Source organism: Lepus europaeus, chromosome 18, assembly GCF_033115175.1.
Source record: "Lepus europaeus isolate LE1 chromosome 18, mLepTim1.pri, whole genome shotgun sequence".
NCBI lineage: Eukaryota > Metazoa > Chordata > Mammalia > Lagomorpha > Leporidae > Lepus > Lepus europaeus.
In genome coordinates, this window is record NC_084844.1 from 14,922,536 (window position 1) to 14,938,293 (window position 15,758).

The following is a 15,758-nucleotide window of genomic DNA, read 5'->3' on the forward strand; positions in this document are numbered from 1 at the left end:
CAATCCACAGGTCTCAGTAGTAAAACATTTACTAGAGAGCAAGCAGAGGAATGCACATCTTAAAGAAACCTTCACAAAGTCACAAAATCTGAAGTTTGTGTATTTTTCCTTTTATAAACAAGATAGAACAAAAATCATCAAAATCATTTCAGCAAAAGACTTTTCTACCACTGGGGCAAGTTTAAAAAACAAAACAATGAAATAGAAGACACTTTAAAAGCCATTGTTGGGTTTCATTTTAAATTTAGCAACATCTCAGGCCTGGAGCAATCCCTTGCAGCACAGTGGCTCTGGGGCTCCTCCAAGCCGAGGTCTTGCAGGCTGCATCTTCTGCATGTCTCAGAGCTGGCTGGGAACACGAGCACCCACAGTTGTTCAGAATCACACTTCTCCCTTCAGCATCTCAACTGGATTTGCAGAAGCAACTCCTAAAAGGGACTGCCTGGCCATACAGCTAAGAAAAGGTTTGATTTTTATAGATGTTTATAAGGTGACATTTTAGTAAAAAATATAAGCTACATATAATATAAACCTAGAGTGAGTTTTGTGCCCTATATAAGGCCCTTTCTCCCACGGTATCCTCCTTTTACCCTCATGACAACTCACCCAGAACCCAAACAAATTTCCCAGCTTGCTCTCACTGCATCCAGGGACCAAAGCAGCTTCTCACAGAAACATCCGAAAAATGACTCAGATGAAGGGATAGTCGCCAAACTCCAGCTCTCCACTAAGGGCAGGGGGTCCTCATACTTTACCCCGACCCAGCCCTGAGACACCTAGTTTCCAAAATCTTTCTAAAAATAAAATTAAAGACAACTGATTCACGCTTTTGTGCACACCCTCTAACTGTCCCATCGACTTTTCTTGCGTTTAGGTGGCTCCGGGACAGCAAAACCATCAGCTGTCTTATCTGTCTTGCTGTCTGTCTTGTCTGTCTTGTCCGTCTTGTCCACCTTGTCTAGCTTGCTGCTGTCCACTTTGGGGTCCATCTTGGTCTCACGATTACAACCTTCTTTCCTGCTTTCCCCATTCCGACCATCACTTGCACTCCGGTTCTCTCCATGCCGGCCTGCACTTCCTCCATGCCTGTTTTCCCCATGCCGATGGCCATCAGTATGACGACTGCTGCTTTCTGTGTAGCGGTATCCATCTCCATGGCGACCACCATCTCCATGACGAAGGCTATCACCATGCCGATTGCTGCTTTCTCCATGGCTATGACGGCTGCCACCCCAGTTCTCAGCGTATCTCTCTCTCTTCCCATTGCCACCCCCAATCCCTTCTCGGCTGTTACTTCCTGAAGCTGTGCTGTTGACTCCCTGGGCTCCAGCAGAAGGGTAGGTCACCGGGGCACTGCTGACGTTCCCGCTGTTGCCAAAGCTTGGGATACCCTTGGTGGTGTTGGGGCTGGGGCTGTCAGGATTGTTATGGCCCTGCTGTGCTGAATTACTGGGAACAGAATTCAAGCTCCCTGCACTGGTCCATCCACTTGCCCCAGCAGCAGAGCTTCCAGCCTTCTGGTTGTTTAAGCTGGCTGCAACAAAGTGACTCTTGTATTGTGACTGAAAGAGAAAGACCAGGAATGGGTGTGACAGCAAGTCCAAGAAAATTGAGTCTATAAGCTTGACAAATGCACACAGACACTATACTGGCAAAGTGACTAGGTTATCCCGATGGCCCCACAGCACAGCTCAATGTCGCAAAATTTACTTCTACTGCCTGACTGGTAGAACAAAGCATCTATGTACACAGCAGCTCAACATTTATAGTCTACAATCTGTTTACAATTCAAAAATCTAAACACTCAAAACAAAACAAAACCTTTCAGTTTGACAGCAGACCCTGAAATGAACAGGCTATTTAGTTTCTATCTACTCAGCTTAGTGTAACTGAATGTATTGGGCGTCAGAAGTTTGCTCAGATAGGGCCCAGCTCCATACCTTGGTGGGGTATAAACATGAATTCTGTTATCACATTACCTTTCTCCAATCTGAAAAACACATCCTGAAGTCTAAGCCAGGATTTCTGTGTTCCTCTACTAATGATATAGGAAAAAGTCTTGAGGCCAAACTGAAACCATCAGTCTGGAGACAGATAAAATGTACACATTAAGGCCCAGGTAGCTAACTGGATGCCAGCTAGCGACCAGAATGGAAGGTGTTCACGAAAAATAGGTTCAGAGTTCACAAGATAACTGAATCAAAACTGTGTTAGGCAAAAAATGGCAATTACTCTCAACCAGTTCTGTGACAGTTCCGGAGGTGGGCAACACCACAGGCTGTTGAGACAGGGAAGGAAAGCGGCCCTGGGCTCTGGGGGTGACTGCAGCAGGTGATCAACCAGAACGAGGGGTTTTTGTTGCTCTCTACCTGCAGCTCTGGATAAACTACTAAGTTTGTACTTGAAACCCAAGAAAGAGAAGGGCTGGAATCTAGTATCAAGCTTACAAGCCTAGTCACCATCTCCGAAGACAAGGGCACCCTCATCCACTGCCCAGGAGCTAATGCTAAAGGTTTAAAAAAAAAAAACAAAAAACAAAAAACAAAAAACAAAAGGCTTGTTTCAGACCTGGAAAGCTGCTTTCATTGCTGTCAGCCGATCTCCCATAGCTCCCGTGGAGGGTTTATAGGCCTCATAATTGCTCATTACATTGTTATTATTTCCTCGGTCCTAAAAAAAACAAACATAGACAGCTGTGAGAACTGAAAATGAGTGGGCCTCATTATACTGAAAAGTGAAGAGGGAGCTGTAGTGGCAACTGGGTGACTTAGAAAGATACTTACGCTCTGTGAGGAAAGGTACAGAAACAAAAAATCTTTTAAAAATGTTTATGCCCTTCAACCCTATAATACTTGTCCTGGGATTTAACCCTAAGAATCAGAAATGCAGTCAGAGTATGCCCAAAGTTGACCATGTATTATCTGCATACAAGTACATGTATATACATGAATGCATTTATTTAACAAGAAACTGTGTTAAAAAGTCCATGAACACAGCATATTATTATGTGATAGCTCAAGTTCTGAATGAAGATCATTGAGGACCTGAAATCTCTACTTCAACACTTACTAATCTGTAACCTGAGGTGTCTCAGTTTTGTTAATAAGTACAGTTACTTACACTGGGCTGCTGTAAACACTGAGCTAATACTTGGAATGACTCTGGCACAGATAATGTGATCAATAAATACTAACTACTGCTATCATCTGCATCATCGTCACTATAATATGGGAACAGAATATTTATCAAAGATGGCAAGCTAACTAACATGCCAGCGAAGCGTACTGACAGCTTGCTTCCCTAGCTCAAAATGACAGAAAACCCAGTTAAGCTGGTGGGGGGGATGACTTGAACGTGGTTTATGAGAAAAACTAGCTGTCACCTCTGCCTGATGCAATTTCCCTGAGTGTAAGGATCACTCTTGAGTTTAGTGGCATGATTTGGCTAGAATTTACAGTAACCCTCTGGCAATGTTTCCCTAACAGGATCTAAGCCAGTGTTGAAGGCTTGTGAAAAACAGACTGCTAGGCCCATCTCCAGAGATTCTGATTCACAAGTCTGGGGTGGAGGACCAGTTTGAATGTGCTGGTGGTCTAGGGAACACAGTTTGAGAACCTCTGCTAACCTAAGACTAACTTCCTGAGTACATCTGATGTAAGCACACAAATATATCTTCAACAGAAAGTTGCATTAAGAACCAGCACTGCACTAAAACTCAAATAAACAGATCCAATATAAGCTCCCTTCTTGTCAGAGTTTTGAATTCAGTGAGGTCTTCAATAGATCACAATAATCCTAACATCATTCAGGACCCAAGACCAAACCTAAGAACCTCACAGCTGTCTGAACTCACCGAGTTCTCAGAGCCCAGGCCAGGCCGCTCCCTATAGCCTAGGCCGCCTCCGCCAATGTTGAGCTTTTTGCCTTTCCCTCCTTTGAAGCGTGATTTCCGAAACCAGGCATTCTGCATTGAACAAAATTCAACGTTAAGCCAGGGAAGGGGAGAAGGCAAGAGGCAGAGGACAAGGTTAAAGTAGAAATTAAATGGGAAGAACTTTTTGCTTCATCTTTAGCTGATGTTTTTATGGCAAGCGGGGTACTGTTCACAAGAACCATAAAATGGCTTCTTTCTGGCAGTTTAATCCATGAAATTTGTCAAATATCTAGATCCTTATCTAAGGCTTCATTTACTTTTTCCCTTCAAGCTCTTCTGGAAAGGAAATGACTCCTTTGGCCACTTCTACCTGAGGCAAATGAATTTATTCTTTGATTCTCAAACAACCTACATAAACCACTGAACAAAAAAATTTGGAACTTAAATTTTAAGAACTGGTGGGTTCAGAAGTGGAAGAAAAGAAAAAGCATGCGGAGAGAAGCCTTTTACGACTCCAGGGGCAGACTCCCAGAAAGGATGGGGAGCTAAACTGAAAACTAGATTTCCCCACAGAGCCTACAAGTATTCACTGAACTTGGCCACCACTAAAGTACTACTCACCAGATTTATTCACATTCTCTTAAGAAAGCAAACATCTCTGGGGAGGTTAAAACTATCTGACAATCACATACAGGAGGCCTTCAAAAAGTTCATGGAAAATGCCTATCACGAAGACTGCACATGGTTGGCTGGGGTTGTGGCATGGTGAGTGAAGCCACTGCCTTCCACAATGGCATCGCGTACGGGTGCAAGTAGAAGTCCCAGCTGCTCCACTTCTGATCCAGCTCCCTGCTAATGCACCTGGGAAAGCAGTGGAGAATGGCTCAAGTGCTTGGGCCCCTGCACCCATGTGGGAGACTGGGAGGAAGTTCCTGGCTTGAGTGGCCCAGATCTGGCCATTGCAGCCATTTGGGGAGTGAACCAGTGGATCGCTCTTTCCATCTGTACCTTTGCCTTTCACATGAATAAATAAATCTTTAAAAAAAAAACCAAAAAACAAAAAAAAAAACTATACATGGATTGCAATTTTTTTTACACCAGAACAAACTTATTTTTAAGTTCCATCTTTCCATGAATTAAAGTACGTGAGAAGTAAGGCAGGCTTGGGCAAAGACCCAAGCAGAGGGCCTGAGGCACAAAAAGAGAGAGCTAAGAAAATGCCTAAGACAGGGAGCAGCATGGTGGTGCAGCACCCACATCCCATATGAGAGCCGAGCCAGTTCAAGTCCTGGCTATGCCAACCCCCCGACTTTTTTTTTTTTTTTTTTTTTTTAAGATTTATTTATTGATTTCAAAGTCAGAGTTTGAGAAAGGGAGAGACAGAGAGAGCTTTCATCCACTGGTTCACTCCCCAAATGGCCACAATGGCCAGGACTGGGCCAGGCTGAACCAAGGAGCCAAGAGCTTCCTCCAGGTCTCCCATATGGGTGGCAAGGACCCAAGAACTTGGGCCATCTTCTGCTGTTTTTCCAAGGCTATCAGCAGGGAGCTGGATTGGGAAGTGGAGCAGTCAGAACACAAATCAGTACCCATATGGGATGCCAGCATTGTAGGCAGCAGCTTTACCTGCTGTGCCACACCAGTCCCCTGGCTGCTGCGCTTCTGATCCAGCTTTCGGCTAATGTACCCGGGAAACCAGTGGAAGGTAGTCCAAGTGCTTGTGCCCCTATTACCCATACGAGAGATCCAGGTAGAGTTCCAGGCTCCTAACTTTGGTCAATGTACCAGCCCTGGCTATTGTTACCATTTGAAGAGTGAACTAGTGGGTGGAAGATCTCAGTCTGTCTCTTTTTGCCTGTCAAATAAATAAATCTTAAAAAAAGAAAATGCCAAAGACAAAAGGTTGAAAACGATTAGTTTAGGACTGAGTCTCTAGCCAGAAAAGGAAATGGAAGCATTATCCTCTTTGCCCCTCCTATACTGCAGTCATTTCCTCCTAAGATCAGAGATGAGCAGCACCACAACGCAACTGTGCTAATCGGCTACAACTCTGCTATCAACTATGAGGGTTGGCCTATGAATTTAACAAACATCAAACCCATCTGTGATCGGAGATTTTGTGTATTAGGAAAATTCAAGGTTTGATTCGGTAGAATGCCTCATTCAGTTCTGGATAGCACATCTGAAAGACAATCATTAACTGCAATGAAAGGCTAAAAGGTACTACAAATTGTGTTTATTTATTTATTTATTTTTTTGACAGGCAGAGTTAGACAGCGAGAGAGAGACAGAGAAAAACGTCTTCCTTCCGTTGGTTCACCCCCCTATATGGCTGCTATGGCCAGCGTGCTGCGCTGATCTGGAGCCAGGAGCCAGGTGCTTCCTCCTGGTCTCCCATGCGGGTGCAGGGCCCAAGGACTTGGGCCATCCTCCACTGCACTCCCGGGCCACAGCAGAGAGCTGGACTGGAAGAGGAGCAAACGGACAGAACCAGCACCCCAACTGGGACTAGAACCTGGGGTGCCGGCACCGCAGGCAGAGGATTAGCCAAATGAGCCACGGCGCCGGCCCAAATTGTGTTCTTAAAAACATCACACAGATGGGGCCAGTGCCATGGTGCAGGTTAATCCTCCGCCTGTGGAGCATCCCATTTGGGTGCTGAATCTATTCCCGCTGCCCCTCTTCCAATCCAGCTCTCTGCCGTGGCCTGGGAAAGCTAGTAGAAGATGGCCCAAGTGCTTGGGCCCCTGCACCTGCATGGGAGACCGGGAGGAAGCACCTGGCTCCTGGCTTCGGATCGACACAGCTCCAGCCGTTGCGGCCATTTGGGGAGTGAGCCAAAAGAAGGAAGATCTTTCTGTCTCTCCCTCTCACTGCCTGTAACTCTACCTCTCAAATAAATAAATAAAATCCTAAATAAAAAAAAAAATCACAGTTTTAGCCCCCTAAAACAAAAGAGCTGTAGGGAGAATAACAGCCATCTTTGAGATTAAATTTACTCATAAGTGTGCTATGGGGTAAGCAAGTAGAAACTTCAGGGACAGATCTTAGCATAAAGGACAGAACAGCTTTTCAACACTGGTGTTAGACTAAATGAATATCAATATCCCATAATTCCAATCTGTATCTAAGCCTCACATCACTTTCTTACCAGGCTTCTGATATCTGCTTCAGGCTAGCTGAAATCTCTTGCTAAGCTTTATAAGTTAAAGTGTTCCCAGACCCTCACCTGCATTGCCAGATCTAGGAGCTCCTTGGAAACATGTTGATTTGCTCCTTCCAAGTTTCGGACAAGGTCACCAGCAAAATTGCTGTCCTTGGGGGTCAGTAAGGTATAGGCCACACCCTTCTCACCCGCTCTTCCTGTGCGGCCAATCCTATGAGTATGGGTATCAATGTCTCGTGCCACGTCATAGTTGATGACAGTCTTAATTGAAGGAATGTCCAGACCCCGGGCTGAAATAAAAAGCAAACAAATTTTCTTCTGATCCATCTGGAATCAATAGAGCAAAGTAAACAGAGACACAAGCATTCCAAGAACACACATATCCTTATCTAGTTGATCAAAGTGCACGAGTTTGCTGGGCTGAGATACAGGCACGCATGGTACTCCCTTAGAACAAAAGTTACCACCATCGATTTGATGATGCCAGGCCTTCTAGTATAGTCTTGTATAGTAAGAAAGAAGTCCCTTACAAGCATTTTGGGACCAACGGTTACTGAAAACTCACACTCTACCTGCAACATCTGTGGCCACCAGAACTGGAATATCCTTTTTCTTAAAGTCTGAAATCACTTTGTTTCTTTCACTCTGATCCATGTCCCCATGGAGCAATCCAAGATTATGACCTTCTTGCTTAAGGTTATTGGCTAGCTCTTCAGCATTAGCTTTTTTAGTGACAAACAGGAGGACACTGCCTGAGGAGGTAAACTCCACCAGGCGCCGGGTGAGCCAATTCCATTTACTAGGCCCAGAATGGAGAATCTCCACAATCTGTGTCACATCTTCATTTGCCTGAGAGGAAAGAAACAAAACAAATGATTGTGACAGGGTTGCCACAGGGCACCTAAACAAGGACTAGGCCTTACATTTTCTACCTGCATGCAGAATTATTATGAACTCCTATCTTCCTGGGACCTTCCCCCTGCAAGTATAGCTCACAACTTACCTATACTCAAACCATCTTGTTCTTCCCCTTCCACTGGCATGTACACATACCCACCTAATTTGCAGACCCCAACATTTTGTAAAAGTTTCTATATGACTATGATTACTTCTAATTAAATAAACTCCTTTTTGGTCCCTCCCACTCACTGCTCTTAGTACAATTCATTCTTGCTCATAGGAGACATTCAAAAGTGAAAACCAGACAATGTCAAACATTAACTATACACGGACTTTAACAATAAACATGACAAGCAACTTAAGCTAAGCAGCTTTAACTGAATTCCAAAAGCCCAATTAATAGAAATTTCCACACAGGGCATAGGTACAGCTAAGAAAATGAAACCTTTCTTGCTAGGTTTTTCAGCTCACCCTACTCTATCTTTTGCAGGCCTCCTTCTACAATCATTTAATATATCAGTTCCATCCTAACTCATTGCTAGTCAGTCATCCAAACAGCCTTGTTTTTTAATTTTACAATAAAAAAATTTATAATGGAAATTTTCAAGCTTAAAAATGGTGGAATTAGCATAATCAATTACTAAGTATCCACCATCCGGTTCTAATAACTGCCAACATTTTGCAAATCTTACTGCATCTATGTGTGTATTTGAGTGCAAATCTGAAACAAGATGCCTCATCTGTAAATATACCAAAATTTTAATGTTTTTTTTATCAAGAGTGAGAAACTAATTCTATTTCTCCGTAAGATGAGAAACAACCTACTGGGTGTGGTCCCTCCCAGCCCTGCTTAGGGTTACCTCTCCAATATCTCCCTGCACCACTCGAATAGGGTCGATCAAAATATCTCTGGCCAATTTTTCAATCTTTTTCCGAAAAGTTGCACTGAATAAGAGAGCTAGAAGGGAAAATATTCTGTTAAACAAATAGTATGACTTCTTTATTGAACACCCATTAAGCTTCCTTGACATTCAAAATTATTCCCTTGTTCTCTTTAAACATAAACCCATCAAAACTTTAAAAATTGATTCACTAGAGAAAAAAATTGCCTTCATTTATTTTTATTACATTTTGAGTTAAGAAATTAGTTCACCACAAATCAGTCTATCTGTATCATGCATTAACTGTACCTACTGATAATTCTGTACAAATTGGGGCGGGCACTGTGGTATAGCAGGCTAAGTATGTGCCTGTGGCACTGGCATCCCACATAGATGCTGGTTCTAGTCCTGGCTGCTCCACTTTCAAACCAGCCTCCTGCTGATGGCCTGAATGCTTGGGCCCCTGCACCTGCATGGGCCCTAAAGAAGCTCCTGGCTTCAGATCAACTCAGCTTTGGCTGTTGTGGCCATTTGGGGAGTGAACTACCAGATGGAAGATCTGTCTGTCTGCAACTCTGCCTCTCAAGTGAATAAATAAATTTTTTTTTTTTTACACTTTGTATAATTTATTTTTATAAAATTAAACAGAATGAAAACTCATCTGTAGTGATCTGAAGCAGATTATTGGTTAAATGAATATAGGGAAAAGGAGTGTGAGGGATGACAAGGTACAAAAGAACTTGGAGTTGATAGTTATGTTCATTATATTGACTGTGGTCATGACTTGCAATAATAGCTGAATTTATACATCAAAAAGTAACATATTGTATGCTTTCTAGTTTTTGCTTTTAAAATTTTTTGTGGCCAGCACCGCGGCTCAATAGGCTAATCCTCCGCCTGAGGCGCCAGCACACCGGGTTCTAGTCCCGGTTGGGGCGCCGGATTCTGTCCTGGTTGCCCCTCTTCCAGGCCAGCTCTCTGCTGTGGCCTGGCAGTGCAGTGGAGGATGGCCCAAGTGCTTGGGCCCTACACCTGCATGGGAGACCAGGGGAAGCACCTGGCTCCTGCCATTGGATCAGCGCGGTGCGCCAGCCGCAGCAGCCATTGGAGGGTAAACCAATGGTAAAGGAAGGCCTTTCTCCCTGTCTCTCTCTGTCCACTCTGCCTGTCAAAAAAAATTTTTTTTTGTTAAGTTATACAAGTTTCACGTATTTTAAAAAAAACTGTATAAATTGGGGGTGAGGCACTCAAAATATGAGGCCTTATTTTATCACCTACAAAAATGAGTAAGTTATATCTAGTGATCTCTAAGGTCCTACCCAGTTTAGATACAGTCACTGTCTTTCTCTTTATGATTCTCACCACTACACATATGACCATTTTTTGTTTCCACAACTATATGAACCCTCATAAAATAAATAAGTATTCACTCTGAGTAAAAATGTGTTTTTATAATAAAGTTGCTTCATACATACTCTGTCTGTCAGGACGGACATGACTTGCTATGGATCGAACCTGGTACTCTGAAAGTAGAAAAGTAAAATTAATATTATAACTCTGTTAATAAAACAACTTGAGAAGCTTGGAAAATGTCATTTTATTAAAGATATTCACAAGAAGTTATAAAAAATTAAGGCAATTTTGAAATTCCTGGACACATCACTTGAGTATGAAACTCAAAAACTTCCCTTCCCTCCCTATGGCTTGGACCTGGCAGTATGTCTGTGAGTAATAATGGTTATTTTGAATTTTTACACAGTGGGGTAAATGTCAGAGGTCGGAGAAACAAGGCCTTCAATGATCTGACATTTACCTACCCAGGAACACATTATTAAAGGCATATAAATAAAAATGAAAGCATAGAGAAAATACCCCCTATATAAAAAGTACTTTCAAATTTCTTCAACTCAATCAAGTCTGCCATACTTTCCCTGAGAAAACTTCTAGTGTCTTAATTGTATCTTTACAGTTTAACCCTAACCAGGAGTATTTTTAGTTTCTCTTATGCTAAAACAGCAGATTGGCTAAGTCTAGAAAGACATGGAGAAGGGATTATCACAAGGACAAGGGCAGAAGATATTGGTATTCAAGTCATACCAAATCCCATGTCAAACATTCGATCTGCTTCATCAAACACAAGGTAAGAGACTCTTTGAAGATTGGTAGCTTTCTTCTTTACATGATCAATCAGTCGACCCTACAGGATCCATAAAGTGAACAGTCAGTATAATTAGAGGCATTGACAAGGACTTCCTTGTACACACACAAGGACTCCTGACAAAAGCACTAATTCTTCTATCTTGGATTGTAACAGATACTGGTTCCACAGCCAGACTTTATGCACCACCACTAGCCCAGGAAAAAAGAAATTTTGAAAACTCAATTAGATTCTCCCCTTTTATTAATTGTGATTCAAATTATGTGGGAGACTGGTCAGCACCAAATTTTTGTGAGGCATTCTGATAGGTCTTTAAAGCCTTACTGATGGATTTTAATGTTTAGCCCACACTCTTCTGGGAAGTTCTGACCATACACCAAATATCTAATTCTTGATGTTCTTGATAACTATGAATCTATTTCCCAGGAGAATGTAAAAAGCTATTTGAAATAGAGAATTTGTAGGTACTAAAACAAAACCAGAGGCTGTCATTCACTAGGGTATTCTCAATCCTGCTTTACCATATTTTGGGGAAGATTCCCTCCAAACTAACCATGTTTTCCATACCAAGAGAGGCTGAGAAGCCACTGAAGCACAAGACATACTTACTGGGGTGCACACAACAATCTCTGCCCCTTCCTGAAGGGCCTTGGCCTGTTCCCACATGCTCCCTCCTCCATACACGGCCACTGATCGAAGATTATATGCTTTCCCAAACCGCTTACATTCTGCATGGATCTACAAAGTTGTTAATAACGTATTAACCAACTGTGACATTAACAAATATCTCTATTACAACCGAAAAGGAGTTCTGAAAAAGACATCTGCTGTCATAGAAAACCAAAACCTAGAACATGCTTTAAAATCACAATGTCAATAATAAAGGTGTAACTGTACAGTACCATTAACACAGCTCATAGGCTATCTAAATTCTTGCCTTGATTATTAATTTTCTCACTTTTTTTCCTGATCTTTCCTTCTTTTCTACCAGGAAAAATGAATTCACCCTGGTAAAAACATTGTGAGCATATACAAATAATTCATGCATCATATTTTTTTCCTCTCAGAACAGTTTTCAGGGAAATGTTTTGGTTATACAGAAAATATAATACATACAATTTCAAAAATGTTCCTTGTAACACAATTAAATATCCTTAACGCTTGTACATGTTAAAATGGTCAATTCTGTGTGTATTTTATCATAATGAATTTTAATTAAAGTTTCCTGACCATTCTACTCATGCCTGGCTAGTGCCCTGCAGTCCACACCCAGGAGGGGGTATTCTATACAAAGCACATACCTGCTGGCAAAGCTCCCTAGTAGGACACACAATTACTGCAATTGGTCCATCACCTGGCTCCAATTCCTTCTGGTCCATTATATGAATCAGCATGGGCCATATAAACGCTGCAGTTTTCCCACTGCCTGTTTTGGCAATACCAATCATGTCTCTACCACTTAGTGCCACAGGCACTCCCTATATAAAAAATAAAGTAAATCCACTTCAAAACTTCAATCTTAAAGATGTATGGAAGGAAATTCTGGGGAAGCATAAAAGACTATTAATGACATTCATTTCCAATGGAACTAAATATCCTGGGAGACAAGACTAGCTGTGAAACAGTGAGAAATCCCTGGTATTCTCATAAATTTACAGGAAATAACATTCTCTAAATGTGGATCAGATATCATTTATAGAATTACACTACTTTGGTTGAAATACAGAAAATAAAAATTGCAGTTTATAATGGCAATAATTGCTAAAACTAAAGAACATTCTTCCTTGGAAAGATAGAGAGTATCTCATATATGAATGGCAAAGAGAAGCTTTTACTTTCAGTAATAAATAAGAATTTTTAGAGGTCATGGGCAAAAGAATTTCAGTCACTAACAATACTAAATGTATCTGTCCACAAATCCTTTTTGTTAGGTTTAGACCTAATAAATTATTTTCTTTATATTGTGTTTTCAAGGTATTTGTCAGATACCACAGAACATTCCCCAGCCACTTAGCAACTTCTTAAAGTGCTAAATAATTCATATTTGCACTTTAGTATCTAAAGGTTTCAAAAATACTCTTGATTTCATGTATATACTTTTTTCTTAATTGAAACAAAAGTGGAAGATTAAGTCACAGAGGAAACATGTGGAAATTTTCTATCCACACCACTGTAATTCTAGGCCAAATACTGTCTTACTGCCTTTATTTGCATGTAAATTAAACAGTCATGGAATATCATTCTACTTCACTTTTATTACATTCTACTTACCTGGCACTGTATTGGAGTGGGCTGGGTGTATTCAGATTTCCGAATCTGGTGCATAAGTTGTTCATCAAACCCAAAGTGAGCAAAACTACTTCCTGGTCTAGGAGGTGCAGCACCAGAGACCTACAGATAGAGACAACTCCCAAGAATGACTTTTACTTCAATATAACACAGCATCTGAAGTTCAACAATACTTACCCAGACTAGCATTTTAGCTTGTGCAGGAAGTAAAAATATAAATCTGTAGTCAAAAATGAAAAGCCAAAATCTTAAAATAACAAATATAAAACCATAAATACCTCCATGAGAAATATTCCTGAGATAATTCTATCATTTGATTTCAAATGATTAAGTACCTACAAATATCTTAAATCAAAATTAATTTTCTCAAAACAAATAAAGATAAACTACTTAAAAAATTGGGAAAAGCCATTAATGTTCCTTTTTTTGCCATAATTATTAACTGGATGGCAAGAAAAAAAATAAAAGCATATAAAATAAAAGTGCATTGAGCTCTGAATAAGACAAGTCTATACCATTGGTAAAAGATTATGATCTGTCACTTTCAATATCTGTTATTTCTAAAGAGTTAGGTCTTCCCTTAGTGATAGTCCAGTCACTGGCAAATATTGCTCCAACTGTGGCCAGGTGAATAGTGCTACTTAAAACTCCTACTTTGGCTGGCACTGTGGCTCAATAGGCTAATCCTCCGCCTTGCGGCGCCGGCACCCTGGGTTTTAGTCCCGGTCAGGGCGCCAGATTCTGTCCTGGTTGCTCCTCTTCCAGGCCAGCTCTCTGCTGTGGCCCGGGAGTGCAGTGGAGGCTGGCCCAAGTCCTTGGGCCCTGCACCTGCATGGGAGACCAGGAGAAGCACCTGGCTCCCGGCTTCGGATCAGCGCGGTGTGCTGGCCACAGCGGCCATTGCGGGGTGAACCAACGGTAAAGGAAGACCTTTCTCTTTGTCTCTCTCTGTTCACTCTGCCTGTCAAAAAAAAAAACCAACAAAAAAACAAAAACTCCTACTTTGTGTCCAACACTGGTTATCTTACAATGCTTCACCAATGAGGCTGATAATTACAATTAGTTGGGGGCAGGGGCCAAGGAGGTAGAGCAGATAATCTCTTGGAAAACAGACAGGAGTGCATGTGCACATACACCACAAACCCAAACATCCTGTCAGGTCAAAAATCATGGAGTATAGGCTAAAAAGCTGTCCATATCCAAGGATACTAGTATACTATCTACGTGTACTTCATGGAACATCTAGCAGTATCTTAAACAATATGGCAATGAGCAACCCAAAACTTTTTGGTGGGCAATTGAAACTATTATTCTGAAATTAGTGCATGCATATTTTGAAAATGTGTTTACTTTTTTAAAAAAGTATACTGTATGGGGCCAGCGCTGTGGAGTAGTGGGGTAAAGCTGCCGCCTGAAGTGCTGGCATCCCATATGGGTGCCAGTTCAAGTCTCAGCTGCCCCATTTCCGATCTAGCTCTCTGCTTTGGCCTGGGATAGCAGAAGATGACCCAAGTCCTTGGGCCCCTGCACCCTCATGGGAGATCCGGAAGAAGTTCCTGGCTATTGGCCCGGCTCCAGCCATTGTGGCCAACCAGCAGATGGAAGACCTCTCTCTGCCTCTCCTTCTCCGTAAATCTTTCAAATAAAATAAATAAATCTTAAAAAAAAAAAAAGTATACTGTATATATTAGAGAAGCAAGTTAACTGATTTCGAACTATCTTAAGATTTCAGGGTTTTCTCTTTGAAAACCTTCATGCTGCTCTGGCTGCAGGCCTTTGATTCTAATAAATACCTTTAAATAAAAAAAAAAATTTCATGTGTTGTTCACATCTATTAATCATTTCCTCTTCCTTAAGATGCCAAACTCCTATCCTTCTTCTTCACTGATCTACCCAGTACACAACATATAAAATTAATTGAACATATGAAAGAAATCATATTCTAAAATATCATCTGGAGGACTAAAAGAATTGAATCCAGACACACGAACTCAAGGAATAAAATTATTACCCTATCTAAGACATTTCAAGAACCATTAAAAAAAAAAATACTGTTAGTTGGGATAAGCAATTAAATCTGGGCTAATTCATATTAACATAAGAACACTTGATTTAATGACTGTCTTACCCGAAGATTGAGCTTATGCCGGAGATCTATTAACTGTTGTGGAGTGAGGTTGGTTATCTCTTCATGCTCATTGTAAAAATTTTTTTCAAATGGTGGATAATCAATCTGCAGGTCCAATTATTCAAAGTTAGTCTAGAATTCAAGAGTCAATCTTGTAAGTTTGATTTTAATGCAAAATAACCTTTTACAAATATAATACAAGTAAAGCCATTCCAGCTAGAGAAAACAAAGGAACTCATTTATTCTAGAAACACATCTCAGAAAGTATAACCAATACATTTCCCTATTCCTATTTTAATGCAAATGCAAACCTATTTTCCAAAGTGACTTGTAAGGACACCTTAAATTTGAACTTTGAAAAA

General features: G+C 41.3%; 1 protein-coding gene across 2 annotated transcripts in view; it reads right to left on the reverse strand.

Moving 5' to 3' along the window:
• Positions 1–13: 13 nt before the first annotated feature.
• Positions 14–15,758, reverse strand: part of DDX42 (DEAD-box helicase 42) — a 49,811-nt gene continuing 34,066 nt past the window's right edge. For both annotated transcript variants that reach the window (XM_062175452.1, XM_062175453.1), the window contains 12 exons: positions 15,397–15,501; positions 13,251–13,370; positions 12,281–12,457; positions 11,589–11,717; positions 10,919–11,018; positions 10,297–10,344; positions 8,801–8,898; positions 7,613–7,889; positions 7,104–7,330; positions 3,854–3,964; positions 2,569–2,670; positions 14–1,562 (listed from right to left, as the gene is read on the reverse strand). In XM_062175452.1, coding sequence (XP_062031436.1) covers positions 843–1,562; positions 2,569–2,670; positions 3,854–3,964; positions 7,104–7,330; positions 7,613–7,889; positions 8,801–8,898; positions 10,297–10,344; positions 10,919–11,018; positions 11,589–11,717; positions 12,281–12,457; positions 13,251–13,370; positions 15,397–15,501 — 2,214 coding nt within the window. In that variant the 3' untranslated portion in view covers positions 14–842. The remainder of the gene's footprint in view (positions 1,563–2,568; positions 2,671–3,853; positions 3,965–7,103; positions 7,331–7,612; positions 7,890–8,800; positions 8,899–10,296; positions 10,345–10,918; positions 11,019–11,588; positions 11,718–12,280; positions 12,458–13,250; positions 13,371–15,396; positions 15,502–15,758) is intronic.